Raw genomic sequence first — 20,281 nt, 5'->3', positions numbered from 1 at the left:
TGGAAAGGGAGGGGACTCCAGAGAGGCTCAGGCATCAGAAAAAGGGGGTCAAAGGAGCAGAGAAAGATTCGGAATAATAGGATATTAATGGACATTTGGGAGATATTTATAATCCCAGGTGTTAGGTTAGAAACCATGGCGGCCAATTCCATTAAGATCTGTATCATTCTGAAGATGTAAGAATGGAAATGGAGATCAGTTGAGAAGGAGGAGAATGTGGACCTCACTGTGTGCCTTGTCTTCAGGAAATCGTATTAAAATAAGAAACGTCCACTTACTTTTTTATCCTAAAATAAGAAATCTGAGCAAATATTTCTCTGGACAAATATTTCAGCCTTATCTTAATATGGCCTTCAGATGAGATTACTTCATTGTTTAAATAACCCATAGTGAAATGCTGCCTGAATTTTACTACATTATGAACCAATAAAAAGAAATGTGAAACCCATCATTCATAAAAATGGGGATATTTATAATTTCAATATTGTGTTCTTAATATATTATCCCCCTTTAATGGAGCACCTCTCTAATAAATTCCAGGACTTCTTGGTATAATCTTTCTATAACGTGTTTAAAACATATAGTCCTTATTTGTCATTTGTTATTTTCTCTCCCTAATGCAAAAACAAACCAAGTATAGATTTCAAATCAGGGAATATGTCATAAAATTGATATCAACTCTGATAAATAGGCATGGGGCCTACATCTACTAAAAGTTATGGCTAACAAATAATATAAATCAAAGTATTAATAAATTAGCTACATAAAATGTTAACCTGAATAAAAACTTCTATGAAGAATTCAGGGTGAAGATAAAGTTGTTTAGCTCATCAATATGAAGAAAGAACCTTATAGTGATAAAATCCTTATTTAAGAGACCACTATTGATAGTGAACTCCCATTGACTATGGGATGCCCAGAGATTTCTCGTTCAGACAAGGAAACATCTGAAAAATAATTCTTTAATAGCATATACTCTAGCAATCTATTGCCTAAAAGAGGAATACCAAAACCTAGAAGACTGAAAAAGGAAAGCAAGAAAAAGGGTGAAAAAAGAAAAGGAAAAGAAAGGGGAGGTAGAGATAGTATTTTTTTTAAATATTTTATTTATTTATTTATTTTATTTATTTTTCTTTTTCTTTTGGCTGTGTTGGGTCTTTGCTGCAGCACGCAGGCTTATCTCTAGTTGTGGCGTGCGGGTTTTCTCTGTCTAGTTGTCTCATGCAGGCTGCAGAGCGTGTGGGCTCTGTAGTTTGTGGCACGCAAGCTCAGTAGTTGTGGCGCGTGGGCTTAGTTGCCCCGCCGCACGTGGGATCTCAGTTCCCCAACTAGGGATCGAACCCACGTCCCCTGCATTGCAAGGCCGATTCTTTACCACTGGACCACCAGGGAAGTCCCTGTAGTGTTTTTTATTAACAACAAATAGAACCAACAGAGCAAGTCAAGGAGAAATTGTACACAACAGCTACTGTCTAAACCTGAAATCATCTTTATCCCATACTGAGATGAACTACACTATGCACCAAATTCTTATATGGAGTTGTGATTAATAACATGAAAATTCATTCAGAAATACTGCTAAATTATTACATCAGCATGTTATCATTGCACAGCATTCTAATCAAAGGATACTAAAAGGAAAACTACAATTACTACCATGTGGGAATCCAGAAATAATCTCTGACATTTTTGAAAGAGATCCTTATAATCAAAAAGATCTTGAACCACTGTTTCAGATGATAAGAAAAGACTATAATAAGAAAGAAAGGTACTGTGTATGACCTGCTAGAGGTCTGAATTGTGACCTGAATTATTCATCTTTTTACATTTATAATTAAAAAGTATTTGTTTAAAAAAAATCCTTTTTAGCAGCAACTAAAGCATTTCATGTACCAGGAAAAGAAAGTGTTACAGTAAAGTTTACGTAGGGTAAAAAGTATAAGACGTTACCTCCACAGTTACTTTTATACTTAAAGAAACAGCTGAAGACAAAGTCTACCTAAAATTCACAGAGGAAGCTTTGATACTTGTTAACAATGGAAAAAGTAAATCAAAAAGAGATAGGAAGAAAAATAAAACTAGAACACAAAACTGATTTTTTTTTAAAAAGCAAAATGAGTCTAGGGTAAATGATATATGTTCTTCTCCTAAAATTATGGGCCATAGAAGGAAAAGATTGGCAAATTGATTTCATAATCTTTTGGAACAATGTAGGGGAAGAAAAGTAGAAAAAGGAAAGATACACTGGGTCAAAATAGCCGTATCAACAGAATATCCTGATATTTAATCTGTCAGTAATATTATTTCTTCTTTCTTTTTAGATAAAATTATATCTATGTGTGGGTCTAATAACAGAGCTTCAAAATACCTGAAGCATAATTCCATAACTAGAGTTGGGGATTTGAACAACTCTCTCATCAATAACTATAATAACTAGACAAAAGACATAAAAGATTTTAACAGTACTATCAACCAGCTTGACTCCACTCATATTTACAGAATTCTACACCCAAGAGTGACAAATATACAGCACAAGTGACATGGGATGTTTGCCAGGAGACATATGCTGGGCTGGACCATTAACAAAGTCTCAATAAGCATAAAAGGACTGAAATCATAGAGAATGTTCCCTGCCAAAATTAAAAACAAATCATATTTGAGTACTTATGAAAACCCTAAATACTTGGAATCCAAAGTACACATATCTAAAGAATCCATGGGCCAAAGAAGAAATCACAAGGGAAATTAGAGAATATTTTTTTAATGAAAGAAGATGAAAATACAGTATACCAAAATTTGTGCACTGCAGCTAAAGCAGGACTTACAAAGGAAATTTGTAACTTTAAATGCTCATGTTAGAAAAGAAGAAAGGTCTAAAATCAGCTATCTGAGTTTCCACTTCAATCATCAAGAAGAGATCAAATAAAATTCAAACTGAGTAAAAAGAAATAATAAAGAAAAGAGCCAAAATCAATGAAAAAGAAAAATAAACAAATAGAAATGAATGAAATGAATGCTGATGTTTTGAAAATACCAAGAGAACGGATAAGTCTTTATCTAGAGTGGTCAAAAAAAAAAAAAAGAATTCACAATTTAACAATATCAGGAGTATGTAGGAATGAATACATAACTACAGCTAGACATTAAAAGGAAAAACCAGTATTATGAACATGTTTGTGCTAATAATTTTACCTACTCATCTAATAGCTAGGAATCAATTGGTAAAATTTGCCAAAATAAAGGGAAAAAACATAAACCTTTAAATATACTCAGAGAAAGCATTTAAGCATTTGGCAAAAGTCAACAGTTATGATAAAAACCCTCTGCCAACTAGGAAGAGAAGGGAACCTCTTCAACCTGATTAAGAGATCTGTAATAACTAGAGCCACTATTACACTCAACAGTGAATACTTCAACTATTTCTACCCAGAATCAGGAATAAGCATCTCCCACAATTCTATTCAACATTGTACCAAGGTCCAAGGCACTACAAGAAGTAAAAAAAATTAAGTATTTTGGGAGTATATGACACAGGAGTATGTGAAACAGGCAAAACGCTACCATTATTTTGATAAACACTATGCTAATATTTTAGAAAAGTTAAACATACTTTTCCCATAAAATGCAGAAATCTCATTTCTAGGTGTTTGCCCAAGAGTAATGAAAATGTATGCCCACACAGAGCCTTGTACGCAATTATTCGTCACATCATGTGTAATACCCCAAAACTGGAAACAACCCAATCCCCAACAACTGGTTAATGGGGAAACACACTGTGGTATATCCATACTATGAAATGCTACTTGGTAGTAAGATAGAACCAAACATTAACACAAGCAACAACACATATAAATCTCAAAAACCTAAATATGTCCCTAGTTTTCTTTTAATGAGTCAACATGTTGACTGATCCCACTTTCAATTTACGATCACTGACCTCCAGAGGTCCGCGATCCTACCAGGCAATCAGGGTGTACTTCCCCAGTTCCTTCACCAGTCTCTCTCCCTTCAGAACCACAGCGCTCTTCCCCATCACCCTTGCAACTCATGACCTGGCTTCCCATTTCACTAAGAAAACAAAATCAGAGTCTAGCCCCCATGACCACGTCTACCCTTGCGTCTCAGTATGTGCCCATCAGCTCTACCTTCTCTCCTGACGCTACAGACCAGCAGTCAGTCAACCTGATGCACCAGGCACATCTGACCCACCGCCTATTTTTATAAATCCAGTTTTACTGGGACACATCCACACCTATTCAGCTATGTATTGTCTAAGGCTGCTTTAGTGTTATGACAGCGGATTTCAGGGTTTCAATAGAAACCTCAAATGTTTGCTACTCAGTCTGTCGCCGAAGGCGTTTGCTGACCCCGTGGACAAATCCACTGTGTTCTATCTAGCAAAGGCCAATCCCTCTGTTTCCTACCTCCCATCCCCTCTCACCGCTCCTGCACTTCTTCCATCTCTCATTTTTTCCTTCACTACTGGTTGTTTTCCACCAAAAATAAATGTGTGTGGATTGTCCCCCTTAGAAAAACAAAACCAAGAAACCCTCTCAGCTCCCATCCTCCCTGGCTATTTCCCCACCCTCCCCTCCTGTGGGCAGCTAACGACCTCCGATGAACGGCTCTGGGTCCCCCTCCTGTGTTCTCCTGAGTCACTCCGACCCGGCTTCCCTCTTCTCCTCACTCCATGGAGACTGTCTCTGTTCTGGATCCCAGTGACCCCTAGGCTGCTAAAGCCAAGGGCAATCTTTAGCCCTAACCTTGACCTACAAGCAGCTGGCCGGTCACTCTCCTCGCCTGGACACACCTTCTCCACTTGGCAGGATTCCAGGAAACCACTCACATAGATTGTTCTTCATCTTCTCAATCCCAAGGATTTAGCCCTGAGACTCTTCTACCTACACTCCACTCATCGCCTTACATACCATCTGCATCCTGACAAACTTTATATTCTGACCTCCAGTCCTGATTTCTCCAAGAAACCCCAGACTTGTACATCCACGTGTCTACCTGCTACCTCCACCTAACAGACATCTCAAACTCAGTGCATCCGGAACCAAGCTCCTGGTCCTCCCACCTTTTCAAACCTACTTGACCTGCAGCTCTGCTCACCTCCATTCATGGCAATTTCATCTCTTCAGTTTCTAAGCCAAAAACACCTTGAGGTCAGCCTTGATTCTGTTCTTAAATCCCACATGCAACACATCTGCACATCTTTCTCTACCACGTCCTTCATCTAATATGTACAAGCACCTGCACTACCGCCCCTGGCTCACACCATGCTTATTGCAGGCCTCCTACCTGCTTTGCTTGCTTCTACCTTTGCCCCCTGCCAGTCTACTCTAAACAAAGCAGTAAAGATAAGCACTTACAATTTAAATCAGATCAGTGCTCAAAAGCCCTCAGGGGCTTCGCACTGCACTCTGAATAAAAGCCCAAATCACCGGAATTCCTTAAGAAATATTCCATAGCCCACCCCTCGCCCTTGTTATTTTTCTGATCTCATCTGCTAATCTCCCTCTCTCTCACTGGACTCCTTAGTGTTCCCCGAATACCCCAGGCACGCTTCTGTCTCAGGGATTCTGCCCTGATCGTTCTCCAAGTACCCTTTCCTAACCCATCCTATCCTACCCTATCTTATGCACAGTGGTCCATTCCTTCCCCTCCTTCTTGCCTCTGTCCAACATCCCTTTCTCATCAAGGCGATTCCTGACAAGCAGGCTGCCACCCTCAACTTCCCATCCCTGTATCACCATCTTATATATTACAGGTTGTACTTATTTGGTGTCTGTTTCTTCCCAAGAGAGTATAAACTCACTGAGGCCGAGTTTTGTTTGTTTTTAAATCTATTTTATTAACTATTTATTCGCTATTTACTTTCTAACCATATCCCCATCTTTTTGCATAGCACCTAGCCCATAGTCAGCCCACAACAGATATTTGTGGAATGAATCCGAATGTGTCAAAGTGCTTTGAAAAGTGTAAAGCAATCTGTAAAGGAGGCATATGATGAACTCCTGAATGGGTGTTACGTTCATTTTTTTCAAGCCTCCAAAAACCCCTGGAGTACTTTTCCATCCATACTTGGACACGTCCACAGCGTACGTTCACAGAGGCTGGATGTGATGGGAAGTTGTCACAGCGAGTAGGCACAGAGCTGGAATTCAAACCTGGTTTCACTTTTAACCATTAACTGCTTTCCAGACAACAGGTCTGCTGGACGCTAAGTGACAGCTCACGGATTTTATATCAGAAGTCCTGCAGGAGACGGGCATTTACAGAGAATGTCCTTCGAGAATATGTCAGGGACTGGGGTGTCTCCAGAGAACCCTCGGAAGGCTGAAATTTCAATTTATATCACTACATGAGAATAAGATGCCTGTAATAAACCAAAAAATTTAGCAATTTGAGGGAAATGCGTGATATTTTTGACAAGTGTAAGAATTTAAATCTAGTTTTGGGGGTGTTTTATTCCCAGTACAATATACTACATAGTTAATTCTTCTTCCCTAAAGGATTACTCTATCAATTGTCATTGCTTCATTACAGATACACCACCTTTAGGATGAAATTTCTCACATTTTTTGCTTCTTAAGATATGGATTTGGTCTTTGGGGTTTTAGTTTGATGTAAATCACCAAATTTCTTATTTGGATAAAATTGTTATTTTCATTGGCACTTTCCTGGTTTCCTACTCTTTAAAATCTGTATTTTGTTTAATTCCCCCAGAAAGTCAGGAGGGAGATTTAAACAAGGCCTTTTTGATAATAGAAAAAATTAAATGCTGCAACTAATCAGTCACCAAGAGGTCGGGTACTTCACAGACTTACTGATAGAAGTTCCAGGTGATATTAAGAAAACACACACACACACATTAATGACAAGTTTTAAAACACTCCAAGCAATCAAAATTTGTTGTTACAATGTCCTTATTTTGAAGTTTATTCACTTTACCCATAAGAAAGGCTCTCAGACTTCCCTGGTGGCGCAGTGGTTAAGAATCCGCCTGCCAATGCAGGGGACACGGGTTCGAGCCCTGGTCTGGGAAGATCCCACATGCCGCGGAGCAGCTAAGCCCGTGAGCCACAACTACTGAGCCTGCGCTCTAGAGCCAGCGAGCCATAACTACTGAGCCCGTGCGCCACAACTACTGAAGCCTGCATGCCCAGAGCCCATGCTCCACAACAAGAGAAGCCACCGCAATGAGAAACCCATGAACCGCAACGAAGAGTAGACCCGGCTTGCCGCAACTAGAGAAAGCCTGTGCGCAGCAACGAAGACCCAACACAGCCATGAATACATGAATTAATTTAAAAAAAAAAAAAAGGAAAGGCTCTCGATTGTTTCCCCAACCCAAGACTATTTAAGCCCTATAGAGACATAATTTTCAAGTCTGGCTATTGGTGTTTCTATGTCACAGAGCATTAAAAATAGCGAACTGGAGAGCACAGCTAACCAGCCTTCCCTCTCTCTAACCTCTCTTGATGGTACAGTACACAATAACTAGTGTTTAGGAAGATGATGCAAAGTCATGTTTAAAAAGATAAATTCTATTACGTATTCCCTGATGAAGAGTATGAGACAGTATATGATTTAGAAAGACTTCTATCCAAATAGTCATTTGTTTCTAAGCTTGGCACCGTTGGGGATTTTAGCCTTCTGCTATCCATGAAAATCGCTTATTAGTAATTATTTCATGAGAGTCCAAGTAGGATGGATTAACTGCTTAAAATACCCGAAGGACACAAAAAGAGAAAACTTAGTTTAATTATAGAATGCCTAAACACGGAGAAAATCTAGTTCAATGTCAAGGACTGAAGGAAGTCTGAAAAAAAAAAAGGTTGCCATCAATTCCAAAACTCACTGTCTCAAAATCATTTGGTATAATTTCAAAAGTATACAGTCATTTGTATAAAGATGCAGCGCACTCTCGACCCCCCGAGAGAGAGGCTGGAACACGTTACCCAGGGGCACTCTGGCAGCACTGGCATCGGGGTTGATCCAGAAGGAAAGCCAGGACAGAACCACAATGAGCAGGGTTGGGGCGTAGACGCCCATCATGTAGAAGCCCACCTGCCTCCTCAGGGTGAAGATGACCTCCACGCACGTGTAGTACCCTGCCAGCGACAGACACAGGCAAGAGTGACACTCCCGCAACATCCAACCGCAAAATCACATCGTGCCCGTAAACTACAGGTCGCTTCTGCTTGAGGCAATTTCACAAAGTGAACTCCACGAGAAAAGGACGGGGGCTGGTTCTGTAAATATATATCATTTACGTGATCTAAGAGGACGGCACGATGAGACCTGTTTCACCCGACCTTCTGCAACTTCATTATGAGATTGACAAACAGACACCATATGCTGCTCTGGGATGGCCAGTCTCGGCTTTGAAGTCTTTGTTCCGAGATTTTGCAGTGACTTAAACTTCCCATTATCCTTGGCTACTCTGGGAGCAAAAGATCTCAAGAAGCCACTGGGAGCAGCAAATCAAAGCAGAGCAAGTCTAAAAAGAAACATCCCTGGATTACACATTGTCAGTATAATTTTCAGCCACGTGGACCACTTCTTATCTGGAAGGGATGACCATCTACAGGAGCTCATACGCATATTTACGCAGGAAATGTGAAGACAGTCTTGGGGGTAAACACTAGCAAGGGTAAGAAGTGAGTGTTCCCAGTCTATGCAGGTAAAAGTTAATAAAGGGCAAACATCTGACATCCCTCCCAAGTCTCCCCTGGTTCCACTCCAGGACCTCAAATGTTCTGGAATCGAGGGAAAGGGCTTCACTTTCACAGGCTGAGACTAAAGCAGACATTGCCCTTACACATCATTCTAGGGCTGCCATGATATCAACTGGTCTCTCAAATTAATCATAAATTATGGGCAGCCTCATAACAGCCTTTGCTGACTGGAGAAAGAAAATGAGTGACACAAATATCCTCCCAGCACTGGCATACAAGAGACGTTTCCAGATGTTTGAGATGATTTTTTTAAATGTTCAATTTAGATAAAAATGTCATTTCCCATTCAACAAAAGGAAGGTTATGCATGAATTCCAAAAAGTTAAAATATCTCCAGTTGTGTTCAACTTAAACTGTACAGAATTATTTTAAAATGTTGAGACAAATGAATGGACAGTGCGTAAATAAAATAATTATGGGGAAAAAGAAAATATTACTTTTTTACTGTGTTTTAGTTTAAAAAGTTGTATTTATCTAGTTTTCCTAGTTGGGAAGAAGGAATATATTTCTGATGCTAGAATAATCTTCATATTTATTCATTAATAGTATCTAGAGCAGTAATTGCACACAAATAGGGTCTTTAAAAGAATGGCTATTCTCATCCTTTTATCAAATAGCTTAGATTAGAAATCTATCCTTTTCCCAATAATCATCGATACCTCGGAGGGATTAGAAAAGATATTAGGACTAATCTGTAACAAAAATAAATAGTTGATTTGAACTGAAGTAAATTCTAATTATGCCAAATGTTTCCATATTATATCAAAATAAGACAAGCAATGCAGAGTATTTGTCTTTTCAAAATTTTAAGTTCATTAAAACTAGGCAATTCATTTAAATGGTGCACAGGTTCTAAAAAGATATGAAAGGCAAAACGATGGAAAATTCCCCTCCCTTTTAAGTGCCTACCTCTTATCTCAACTTCCTGCCTGGACAAACGAGCACATATGCTTCCAACTAACAACCATGTGCAAAACTTCCAAACTATAATCTTTCATAAGCCCATTCGCTGCAATTAAGGAGGCCCACAGCGTTTCCTACACGTGGTTCTGCAGTACCTTGCTTTCTAAGAGCGTCACTCCCTTAAGGTAACTTTACATTCACCTAGTGCCTATGAAATGGGGAAGAACACATACGTGCTTATTATGTATCTTTGGGAGCCTAGGTTGTCACAAGGATTATAACAATTTTCTATAAAGCTGCTCGCTTTCCAATGCATTTGCACGTCCCATCCACCACATTTAGATGACAGCCTAGTAACCGAGTGCTTCATCTGAAGTCACCCCCCCGGGAGCTTCCCAAGACGCGGATGCATTTAGCAGTAAAATATACGCTTGGATATCATAGTGATTTGCTCCATAAACTTTTATGAGAAACATTTCTTGATCTTTTTTGATTTCCTGGTACTGTTACATTTATGAGGGGCAGGTGGGCAGCTAATGGATATAAATGCTCATTGGCAAATTCAATTTACTTTCTATTTCCTGTGAGCTTTTATTTGATTATTATTCACTCAGGATTCCAATTTAAAGATTTTTCTATACTTGTGTACCCATATATTTCTCCACCTGTGTAATTTCTACAATTATAAATAAAACCCTAATTTTTAATAAAGTTAAAGCCAAATCACCATTTCGGATAATTTTGTACAAATTAAAGAAAATACCGGCCATCATTTTATGTGTTACTTTCTGTATCTTTTCCAGTACTCTACACTGTTAAGCATTCCATATATTTTGAATGTTCTATTTTCCTACATACATTTCTAAGTATTATCCAAACATTAAAATGTTTTCCTTATATCCATATACTGATTCATATAAATACTGACAAAGCATGTTTACTGAAATATAGTGCCAATTATTATTATGTTAGCCATGAGTTTTTTGTTACTTTCTGTATCTAATGAGATATGAGCGACTTATTTATGATAACTCGAAAAATACCACACACACAAAAAAATCTATGAAAGATTTACTTATCGTAAATCTTGAGTATATCCCCAAATACTCTCTACCACAGCATACCCTCTTAGTTCCTTCTTAGGACTAAAAGAATTATATTTACTTTATTTGCTTGCCATGTAAGAATATGGATCTGTAAAACAGCAGAGATCTGTCCTTTATTCACTGCTGAGTCCCCAAGTAGAGGCTTCTTTTTTGTTAAGACTGTTTTGATGTGGACCATTTTTAAAGTCTTTATTGAATTTGTTACAATATTGCTTCTGCTTTACGTTTTGTCCTTTTGGCCACGAGGCATGTGGGATCTTAGCTCCCTGACCAGGGATCGAACCCACACCCCCTGTATTGGAAGGCGAAATCTTAACCACTGGACCGCCAGGGAAGTCCCGAGACATTTTAAGTTCAGGGCTTAAAGGTGAAAAAATGAATAACCCCATGATTTTCAATACTATTACATGATTTTATACTACATAAAATTAGAAATAAAATTACTGGTTTTATTTTTCATCTCTAGATGAAGTTTAAAACTTCAGTAAACTCTATTTCAAGTTTCTCAAACAATTTAGAGACTATTCATTTTGAAATGTTAATCATATAATCTGGATGTGGGTAACTATTTTCCAAATATATAATAGTACTCACTGAACTCATAGGATTGTTGTGAGGATTAAATGACAGAATTCCTGCAAAGTGCTTAAAGCAATGCCTGACAGACAGCAAGAACTCAAAAAGCCATCTATTAAATGTTTCTACACATCAATCCTCCAAAAAACTTCTCTTGGCTTTCAAGTTTATTTTTTCCATTACTAGGTGAGAAATCCCTGAAAACTGTAGTCAGTCTCAATTTGCATGAGTCGTAGAGAAGAGACTGACTGTGCCCAGGTCACAGCTGACACTGATTTGCCCTTGACCTTCAGGAAGTCGTTGACCCTGCATCTCAGTTATTTTATGTGTTCAACAAAAGAGCTGGCTCAGCATTAGCCGAAAGATCACTTCCACATCTGACAATCAAGGTATCTACGATTTCTGCACTGAGTACTTTGATGGTCAAATTTTTAAGAGCTCTGTTTTTCCATTAAAAATTTTGATAATTCTTTCAGCAGTGTATTTGCTCATTTTGTCTCTTGTCCTAAAATACTATAAGCTCTACAAGAGAAGGGACTATTTATGTATAAATGTTATATAATCTGTTAATTTATTTGAAGGTCAATGACAACAGATGCTTAAACTAACGTTATCTCTATGTTGGCCCGTGTTGTATTTATTATTACAACAACGTAAGTATGCAACTATTCACTCTTTTATTCTAATCAACAGGTATGTTTTAAATCATATTTTGTCCTTGATGATGTCACGATGCAGCATTTTAGCTCAAACATTTCATCTCTGTAAATTTTCCACAATTTTATTTTTGCAAAGTCAACTTAAATGTTGCAATAAACTTAAACTTTAATTACATCTATCCCTGAGTATCTTTGTCATGATTTACTTCCTGATACAGAATTAGAATTTTGTGGTAATTTCCAAGTTAGACTGATTATGAGTGTGAATATATTGATCAAAAGTCAATCACCTTTTTATTTATATTGCTGAGGAAAACAGCACTATATTTAATAACTAGAGCCTTCAATAACCTAAACCTCCAGAGGAGACTCAAAGGTTGAATACTAATCATATTATGAAAGTTTGATCAGTGAGTATTGTATTTTCATTTCTGTAAAGCTTGATGTGATTTAATGAATGAGGTTAATTTGTTGAGCTTTCATAATTGGCTGTTCCATAATCTAGACCAAGAATATTATATGGCAAATTTTTACTCATGTCCAATTATTTCATGTGTTTACTGTTTCCTGCACAGCATAAAGATTAAATTTTTTGAAAGTTAAGAAAATGGGTCAACCAACATTGAAAAACTGCCCCAAAGACAGCAGACGAATATATATGGGTTACATTGTTTATATCCATAATGTTTGGCCCTAATATGAATCTTGTCAGAGCAGAATTTCTAGGCAACATCTAAGAAAACCACTGCCTGGAGAGTTCATATAAAATAAAAAGTTGAAAACCTCTTGTTATCCAGAATTACATAAAGAAAAGCAAAACTATCTAGTGATAAAATAAATTTTAACTTTAGTGGACGTAATTTTATGAAAGATTTAAATATATCAACATACAGATATAATGTTTATAAATACTGAATTTATTTTTTAACTAGTTTTCTCTGTTCTGTCCCTAGCATATTTTAATACTGAAACAAATCTTTGAAATAAGACTTAGTTTTGTTTAATTTAAAGAATATTACTTACCAGTGCCTTTATAGTATTTTGTACAGTTACCATATTCAATATCTTCCTTTTTAATATCAAATTGAGGCAAGGCAATTTTTTCTAATTGAACAGGATCCCCTGACTGCCAGATAAATCGTAAGTCATCAGTTGTGTAACCAACTATAAACAAAAATAAATAAAATATTAGTTTGAAATATAATTATTAACACTTCTTTAACATTTTAAAATCCAGATATTAAACACAGACATGGTAAAACAATAGGCCATTTTATGAAACTTTTGTTACACATGTAAAGAGGTAAAATCTATGGCCACTAATAAAAACATTAGCACAAAAGTTACAGATAATTAGCTTAAAGAAAGAACAAGCTAAAATAATCAGCATATGGCAGATGGTAAAACTCCTCGGGTGTCATGAACAGTAGTACATCTGTCTATGTCAGAATTCTGAACTGTCATCAATGAAAAAGTAGCAAATAAGTGATACTAGCTTTCTGAATGTATACATTTACAATCATGCAATATGCTACCTGGAGATTTTTAAAGAAACGTAAGCACCAAAATGGTTTTTTTTGAAGAATTCACTACCAACTTCCCTAGAGAAGTTGCATGGCCAGAGGAGAGCAATAAGACAGCCCCTCAAATGGACATCACTCCATCACTAGAGCCTCCTGGAACCCACATTGCGGGCTTAGGTAACCTGGCTACAATTCAAGGGCCCCATGGGTTTACAGCATGTTGTAGCCTACCGTTCAACTCTTACATGCCTATATTTTTTAAAGCCATACTTTAGTGTATCTAGTAATAGAATTGAATGTATATACACATTTGGAATTATTTATACAAATGCGTATTGACACACAGGCACACGTATATACAATACACACACAGACGTGTACATACCTACACTTACATCTGCAAAATCTCACATTATAGTTAGAAAGCAAAAAATATTGTTCAAATTTAGGATCCAGCTTCAGTAAATTAAACAACAACAACAAGTAACCACTAAGTAACTTTAAAGCATGTCATCAAGCAAGCACATACATTTTGTAAGGTGCTTCTTTGTAGGAATAGGTCACAGTATATGGGTATTCAGGCTGAAGATTCCTTCCATTAGTGTTAAGTTTTCAAGCTTTATTTCCTACTTTGATTTTCACATGACAAGCTTCATAGCAAATTAATTAATAAATATATTTTAGAGATAATCATTTCAATGACTACACCTGGTACCTCTTTTAGAAACTGAAAAATATATGATTCTAGAAACATAGAAAATCCAAAATCCAATTGTGTAAAAAATAAATTTTTTATAGATCCATAGAAAATGAATGTTTGGTAGGATTTAGATAATATTTTTCAATGTTTTCCAAATTTTCTGCTCTGAAAAATGTGGTTTTAACATTAGAAAAGTTATTAGGACATCATTTTCTCCTTTACCTTGCCTATATTACTAACTCAAATGAAGGTGGCGACTGGAATAAGTTAGAAGGGTACACACCTACACCTACGACAACTCAACTGAAATCAACTGGTAACAAAAGAACTCATAACTTAGCATACAAATTAATATAGTAAAAGGAAAACTATAATCTCCCTAAATAACTTATTCTAACGTCTATTTGTAAGCAAAAGCATTAGTTTCACCGTTATTATCTAAGATATTAGTAGCATGTACTGCCTAGAAATTTTAAGCATTTTTATCCCTATGGTGACTTAGGGTCTCATTTACATACAGCTCTCAAGTTGCATCTTGCAACGCTGTGTATCCATGGGAAACAAGGTCAAGTCCAAAGGGCACGAAAGAGTAATAGATAGCCTGAAAGCAGAAACAGACGTCTTAGAAGTTGTTTAACACATGTCTCTGTGATATACTGATTTTTAAAGGAAAATATGAATCTACAAATATTAGAAAAGAGTACCTCATGCTGACAAGGACATCTCCATCCCGAAAAATAAAGAGGAGGATATTTTCCTGGGTTACATCATGAAAATTGGCACTTTTTTCATTTGCAAAAAATAAATCAGGTTTCCACAGACACTTGTACATCGTGGGGTCCACCGTCAGGGCATCCGAGCCCCGGAAATCACTAGGCAGCTTCAGTCTGGGGTCGTTCCACTTCTGTCTCAGGAAGATGTTGACTCTATAATCCTGGGAAAATTACGTGTGCGTGTATGTTTACTGCCATTTTTAAGAATGCGTTCAGCACCAGAATGAAAAGGGTTCAATCATTAGCAGCACAAATACGTTTGCTCTTCCAGCACCAACAAGGATCACAACAGCTTGGTATAAAAAGCCCCTCGTGTCTTTCTAAGACTGTCTACAGACATCCTCTTAGCGCTTGCGAGTTCAAACGTCGTCATAGAACTTTACCAATAATTGCTTTACTGTAATACAAACACCAATTATACCAGGGGGTTAGTTGGTATTGTCAAAAAAGCACAGGAACTGCTAAATACTGCCATTATTCTTCTCCCAAAAGTAGGATACATTTTGATTAAAAATAGATAAGAAGCCAAGAGAAAATATTTCACTTGTCTTTTACTAAGTAGCAAACTACAAAAATTATTTATATGTATATAAAGCTACAAGGGGGTGCGGGAGGGAAGGATTGGAAGTTTGGGGTGAGCAGATGAAAGCTGTTTATCCATAGGATGGATAAACACCGAGGTCCTACTGTAGAGCACAGAGAACTACATTCAGTATCCTGGGATAAACCATCATGGGAAAGAATATGAAAAAGAGTGTGTATACAAGTATAACTATATCACTTTGCTGTACAGCAGAAACTAACACAACATTGTAAATCAACTGTACATCAATAAAAATAAAATAAAAATAGAACTACATATATGTATAAAACACATACTTTATACTTGAGGAAGAAAAGGAAAAATTATCCTTGCCTTCTCATACATGTAAATGATTATACAGAGGTAGTCAAAAAACATTTGGATTTTGCCAAGCAGATGAGAGTACATGAAAAATTTGTAAATGTTATATTCAACTACAGTAGGAAAAGGTTTTGAAATCCACTAAACAGCTGATTATTTTATTTCAGTTTTTTGCCTATCTCCAAAGTTTTAATTGTAAAACTTTGTAAAAGTTGGATTATATCAAGACATGTACATTCTAAGAATATATGAACCTAGAAACACGTTTAATACCTTAATACATTTTATATTTGCCAGTGAAATGAGATTCTGGCACACATTGGGTTATTGGGGTATATACCGTCAAAAGCAGCATTGTGGCATTATGCTCAGGTTTTTTGATTTTAATTTTATACACTGAACTCAGAATATGCACCAAAGTGCTCAAGGCATAAATGACATTGGGCTTCAGCAGCCTTATTTTCAACCATTCAAAATTCACAAAATACTACCTATCCATGGCCTTTTGACATGATCAAAATGAATCAGATCATAAACTTCAAATCAAAATCCAAATATTTAAGTAGGAAGAGATGATAGATTATCTTTCTTTAAATAATAAGACCTAACATATTTATATGAAACATAAATGTGCACATTTTATTTATGTATAAAATATAAAATAAAGCATAAGCAATGCGCGGTGACTCTAGGAAAATTTGAGGAATTCACTTTCTCTCTCCTATGATGTTCAGATTCTACAATAGTAATCAGAGGAGGGTAAGGCACATATTGATAATAAATATTTACTGAACTACAGACAGTGAAGTAAGATTTAACCTACCTACATCTAACATCTAAACTTGATGTTTATAAAAACTGCAACACATATAACACAACATTGTAAATCAACTATACTTCAATTAGATACATGTTTAATAAATAAATAAACTTCAACACATAATATAAATTGATTGTTAAAAATCATACGCAGACGGTCTTGAAGCGCAAAAGTCAAATAAATTAAGAATTATGGAAGCTGACACTGAACATATCTGTACCACTGGCAGGGAAAACAAAAATAACATTTTCCTAATCAAACGAACATGGAATCAAGGAGGACGTGAAGGAGGCCTAGGACCCTGGAAGACGAAGACCTGCACTACACAGCTCCATTAACTTTTTGTCAAATATACACATATCCTACAATTCATAATGGGACTTAAGTGGTTACCGCATATCTGATTGTGACAGCTAAAGAAATTAGCTCAAAACATGTCCAGGACATAGGCCTATCAACTGGTAAGCCTTCCAGTGGCCACAATGCTGCTTCCTGACCAAAGTTTTTCTCACCCCAGAAAAACATGCATGGCCCCCAACTTAATACACCATAGATTTGATCATTTTCACATAAAATTCCTATTATGCTAGCTTCGCTAAAGCGCATGGTTGATATCTCCTTGCCATTACTTTGAGCACTTAACAGTATCCAATTCCAAATTATTTGCTAAAAAGCTTCCCTGTAATGATCAGCCAAAATGAGTGGTATTCTAAAATTATATACAGTAAAAGCTATTCTATTACCCTCTTATAGCTACTGTTTCTTATGCAGGTAAATCATCAAATACTACATCTTTAAGCTGTGGCATTTGAAATACGCATTCACGGTATTATGATAAAATACTGTGTCCTAAGGGACAGATGAGGTTGCCGATTTATCTTTTATAAGCTTATTATTAAAGCTACGGTCCCTTATTTTGGTCAATAACCATGACATGAAAATACCGAAGATGAATTTTTCTTTAATTTTTCATTTGTTTATCCAAATATAACTATAATATCTTTGTATAGGTATTTACTACGTGCTAGGCATATTTGGCCTAAGTGCCTTACAAAAATGTGTCTATTTTTGAAAGTTTATACTATGAAAATGGTCTCTTGATGCTCGTAAATGCTTCCTATTACTGGGAAGTACAAGGTAAGCCTATTGTCATGTTTTCCTTTTTGTCTGGCAGCGAGGGAACTGAAAGCTAAACCCTATAGCTAATTGAATGAATGTGTAGCTCACATCCTGGTATGACTATCATTGTACGGCTCCTGCACATTTAGTACTATTTCAATTACTTCATTGTATTTTTGCTATTATTATATACTGTAAATCCTCTCCAGAAATAGGGGGCTGGATAAAAAAATAAATAACAGTTGAGACACTGCCATATACTGACAAGACTCTTTCAGTATTATTTGGGCACAACTCCCAAGCAACTTTACCAGTGTGGCTTCTAAAATCTGGATGCTTTGTTTTAGCCTAATATTATGTTTTATTACTTTAAAGAGGGTGAGAAATATGTATAGAGATAGAAATATTAAGATCTCATTGGTATTCTTTATCTAGACCCAAGCAACTACATTTTGCTTCTTAGCAATTAATTTCTAAAGACATTATATCAGTATTTTTTTAGTATCAGCAAGATATCTGACAGGAATTAAAGCAACGCTAACCTTTAACTTCAGCATATTTTGCATAATTAAAAAAGAAGCCATCTTACAATGTTTGGGGTGGAACTTCAGGAACTAAGCCTGCATTATGTCGAGCTCCCCTCAAAATCTCCACACACGCACACATTCTTTTGGGAGCGCTGTTCTACTTCCCACCTATTTCCAAAATGCAATGGTTAACTCATCTAAAACTGTATAGTAAAATTATTTTTCTTTTAAAATTTTTATAGCAATTGCAATAGTGTTTTTCCACGTGAAGTCCATTTTTCTAAATTCTTCTTGAAGTCTAATCAATGTTTCCACTCCATCCCAGAATATATCCATGTCATTTATCATTTATTAAGTTCAAAGCATTTTAATCAGCTGAAAGCTGATGAAAGCCCTAGATAGTGTCAGAGACCTTGACAAAATAAACTGTCTGTGGGAAAAATTACAAAATTACAAATGATACAAGAATGTTTTAATCTACAGTCAACCCTCTTTTTATTCTATATGTCTGAGACAGGCTGGGACCTGGGACCTGGGACCCTTTGCTGCAGGGCTTGCACCTGGACACACGTTTCCTGCAGCCATAAAGAAGCTACAAGGGACTAAAAATAACTGACAACAGCAAATGGAAATGGGGGTGTGGAGCAGTAGGAACTCTCATTGCTGCTGGGAATCAAGATATTACAGCTGCTTTGGGAGACAGTGTGTCAGTTTCTTACAAAACTAAACATACTCTTATCGTATGGCACTCCTTGGTATGTACTCAAAAAAGCTGAAAACTATGTCTACACAAAAACCTGCACATGGGTATTTATTGTAGCTTTAGTTATAACTGCCAGAACTTGGAAGCAACCAAGATGTCCTCCAGTGGGTGATGGATTAATAAACTGTGCTCCATCAGACAGTGGAATATTATGCGACACTAAAAAGAAATGAGCCGTCAAGCCATGAAAAGACATAAAGGAACCTTAAATGCACATGACTAAGTGAAAGAGGCCAGTCTGAAAGGGCTGCATACTGTATGAGTCCAACTATAATGGCATTCTGGAAAAGGCAAAACTAAGGAGACAGTGAGAAGATCAGTGGTTGCCAGCGATTAGGGGGAGAGAAGAACGAACAGGCAGAAGACAGTGGTTTTCCAGGGCAGTGAAATTCTTCGGTTTGATACCCTAATGGTGGACACATGTCATCATATGTTTGTCAAAGCCCATCAAATGGACAATGCCAGGAGCAAACCCTAATCTAAACTCTGGATTTTAGGTGATGACGTGTCCATGTAGAGTCATCGATTGCGACCAAAGGACCACTTTGGTGGAGTAAATCCATAGTGGAGGAGACTCTGCACGTCCAGGGGTAAGGGGCTTACAGGAACTCTCTACGCTTTCTACTCATTTTTGCGGTGAACCTAAAACTATTCTAAAAAATAAAGTCTACCTAAAAGAAGGAAATGCAAAACATTCTGTAAACAAAAGGAAAGGGAATAAATAAAAAGTTAAAAAATCAGCCAAAATTTGGAGACAGGCAAAGAGATGGCCCTTTCGATATCACACTAAATGCTATCTAACAAGCCCACCTAAGGGTTGTATGAGTCTCTAGGAAAATGTAACTTTGTTTGGCTTGCCGTTTTCTATGGATTAGGGCCCAGACGCTGTACAATTATGTCATTTCAAGAAGACTGTTAAATTACAAATCATTTCTGTCAGGTAGGAAAGACATTCCCAAAGGTATGCCTTTATCGCCCTGTGGAACATTAACAAGTATATCTAATTTAGCAACCTAATTGCAGCATTCTTTCTCTCCAGTCTCTTGAATTCTCCACTGAATCAGCTTTACTGTCTGGCTGGTTCCCTCATTAATGAGTTAAATAAATCACTGACATGTCCTTACAATATTCATGTTTCTAACTTTTTAAAAATTGTGCTTT

The 20,281-nt window shown here is 36.8% G+C and overlaps 1 protein-coding gene across 2 annotated transcripts in view; it reads right to left on the bottom strand.

Annotated features, from left to right (window-relative positions):
• GLRB (glycine receptor beta) overlaps positions 1–20,281 on the bottom strand; it is an 82,862-nt gene that overhangs the window by 9,815 nt on the left and 52,766 nt on the right. Inside the window, exons 5-8 of one of the 2 annotated variants that reach the window (XM_036853918.1) lie at positions 14,919–15,148; positions 14,733–14,815; positions 13,015–13,155; positions 7,968–8,120 (exon numbers count right to left, since the gene is read on the bottom strand). In XM_036853918.1, the coding sequence (XP_036709813.1) occupies positions 7,968–8,120; positions 13,015–13,155; positions 14,733–14,815; positions 14,919–15,148 (607 nt within the window). The remainder of the gene's footprint in view (positions 1–7,967; positions 8,121–13,014; positions 13,156–14,732; positions 14,816–14,918; positions 15,149–20,281) is intronic. The other variant, XM_036853919.1, reaches the window with a different exon arrangement.

The sequence above is a fragment of the Balaenoptera musculus genome, chromosome 5, assembly GCF_009873245.2.
Source record: "Balaenoptera musculus isolate JJ_BM4_2016_0621 chromosome 5, mBalMus1.pri.v3, whole genome shotgun sequence".
Lineage (NCBI taxonomy): Eukaryota > Metazoa > Chordata > Mammalia > Artiodactyla > Balaenopteridae > Balaenoptera > Balaenoptera musculus.
The sequence above is the reverse complement of the archived record's forward strand: the minus strand, read 5'-3'. Positions and strand labels throughout refer to the sequence as shown.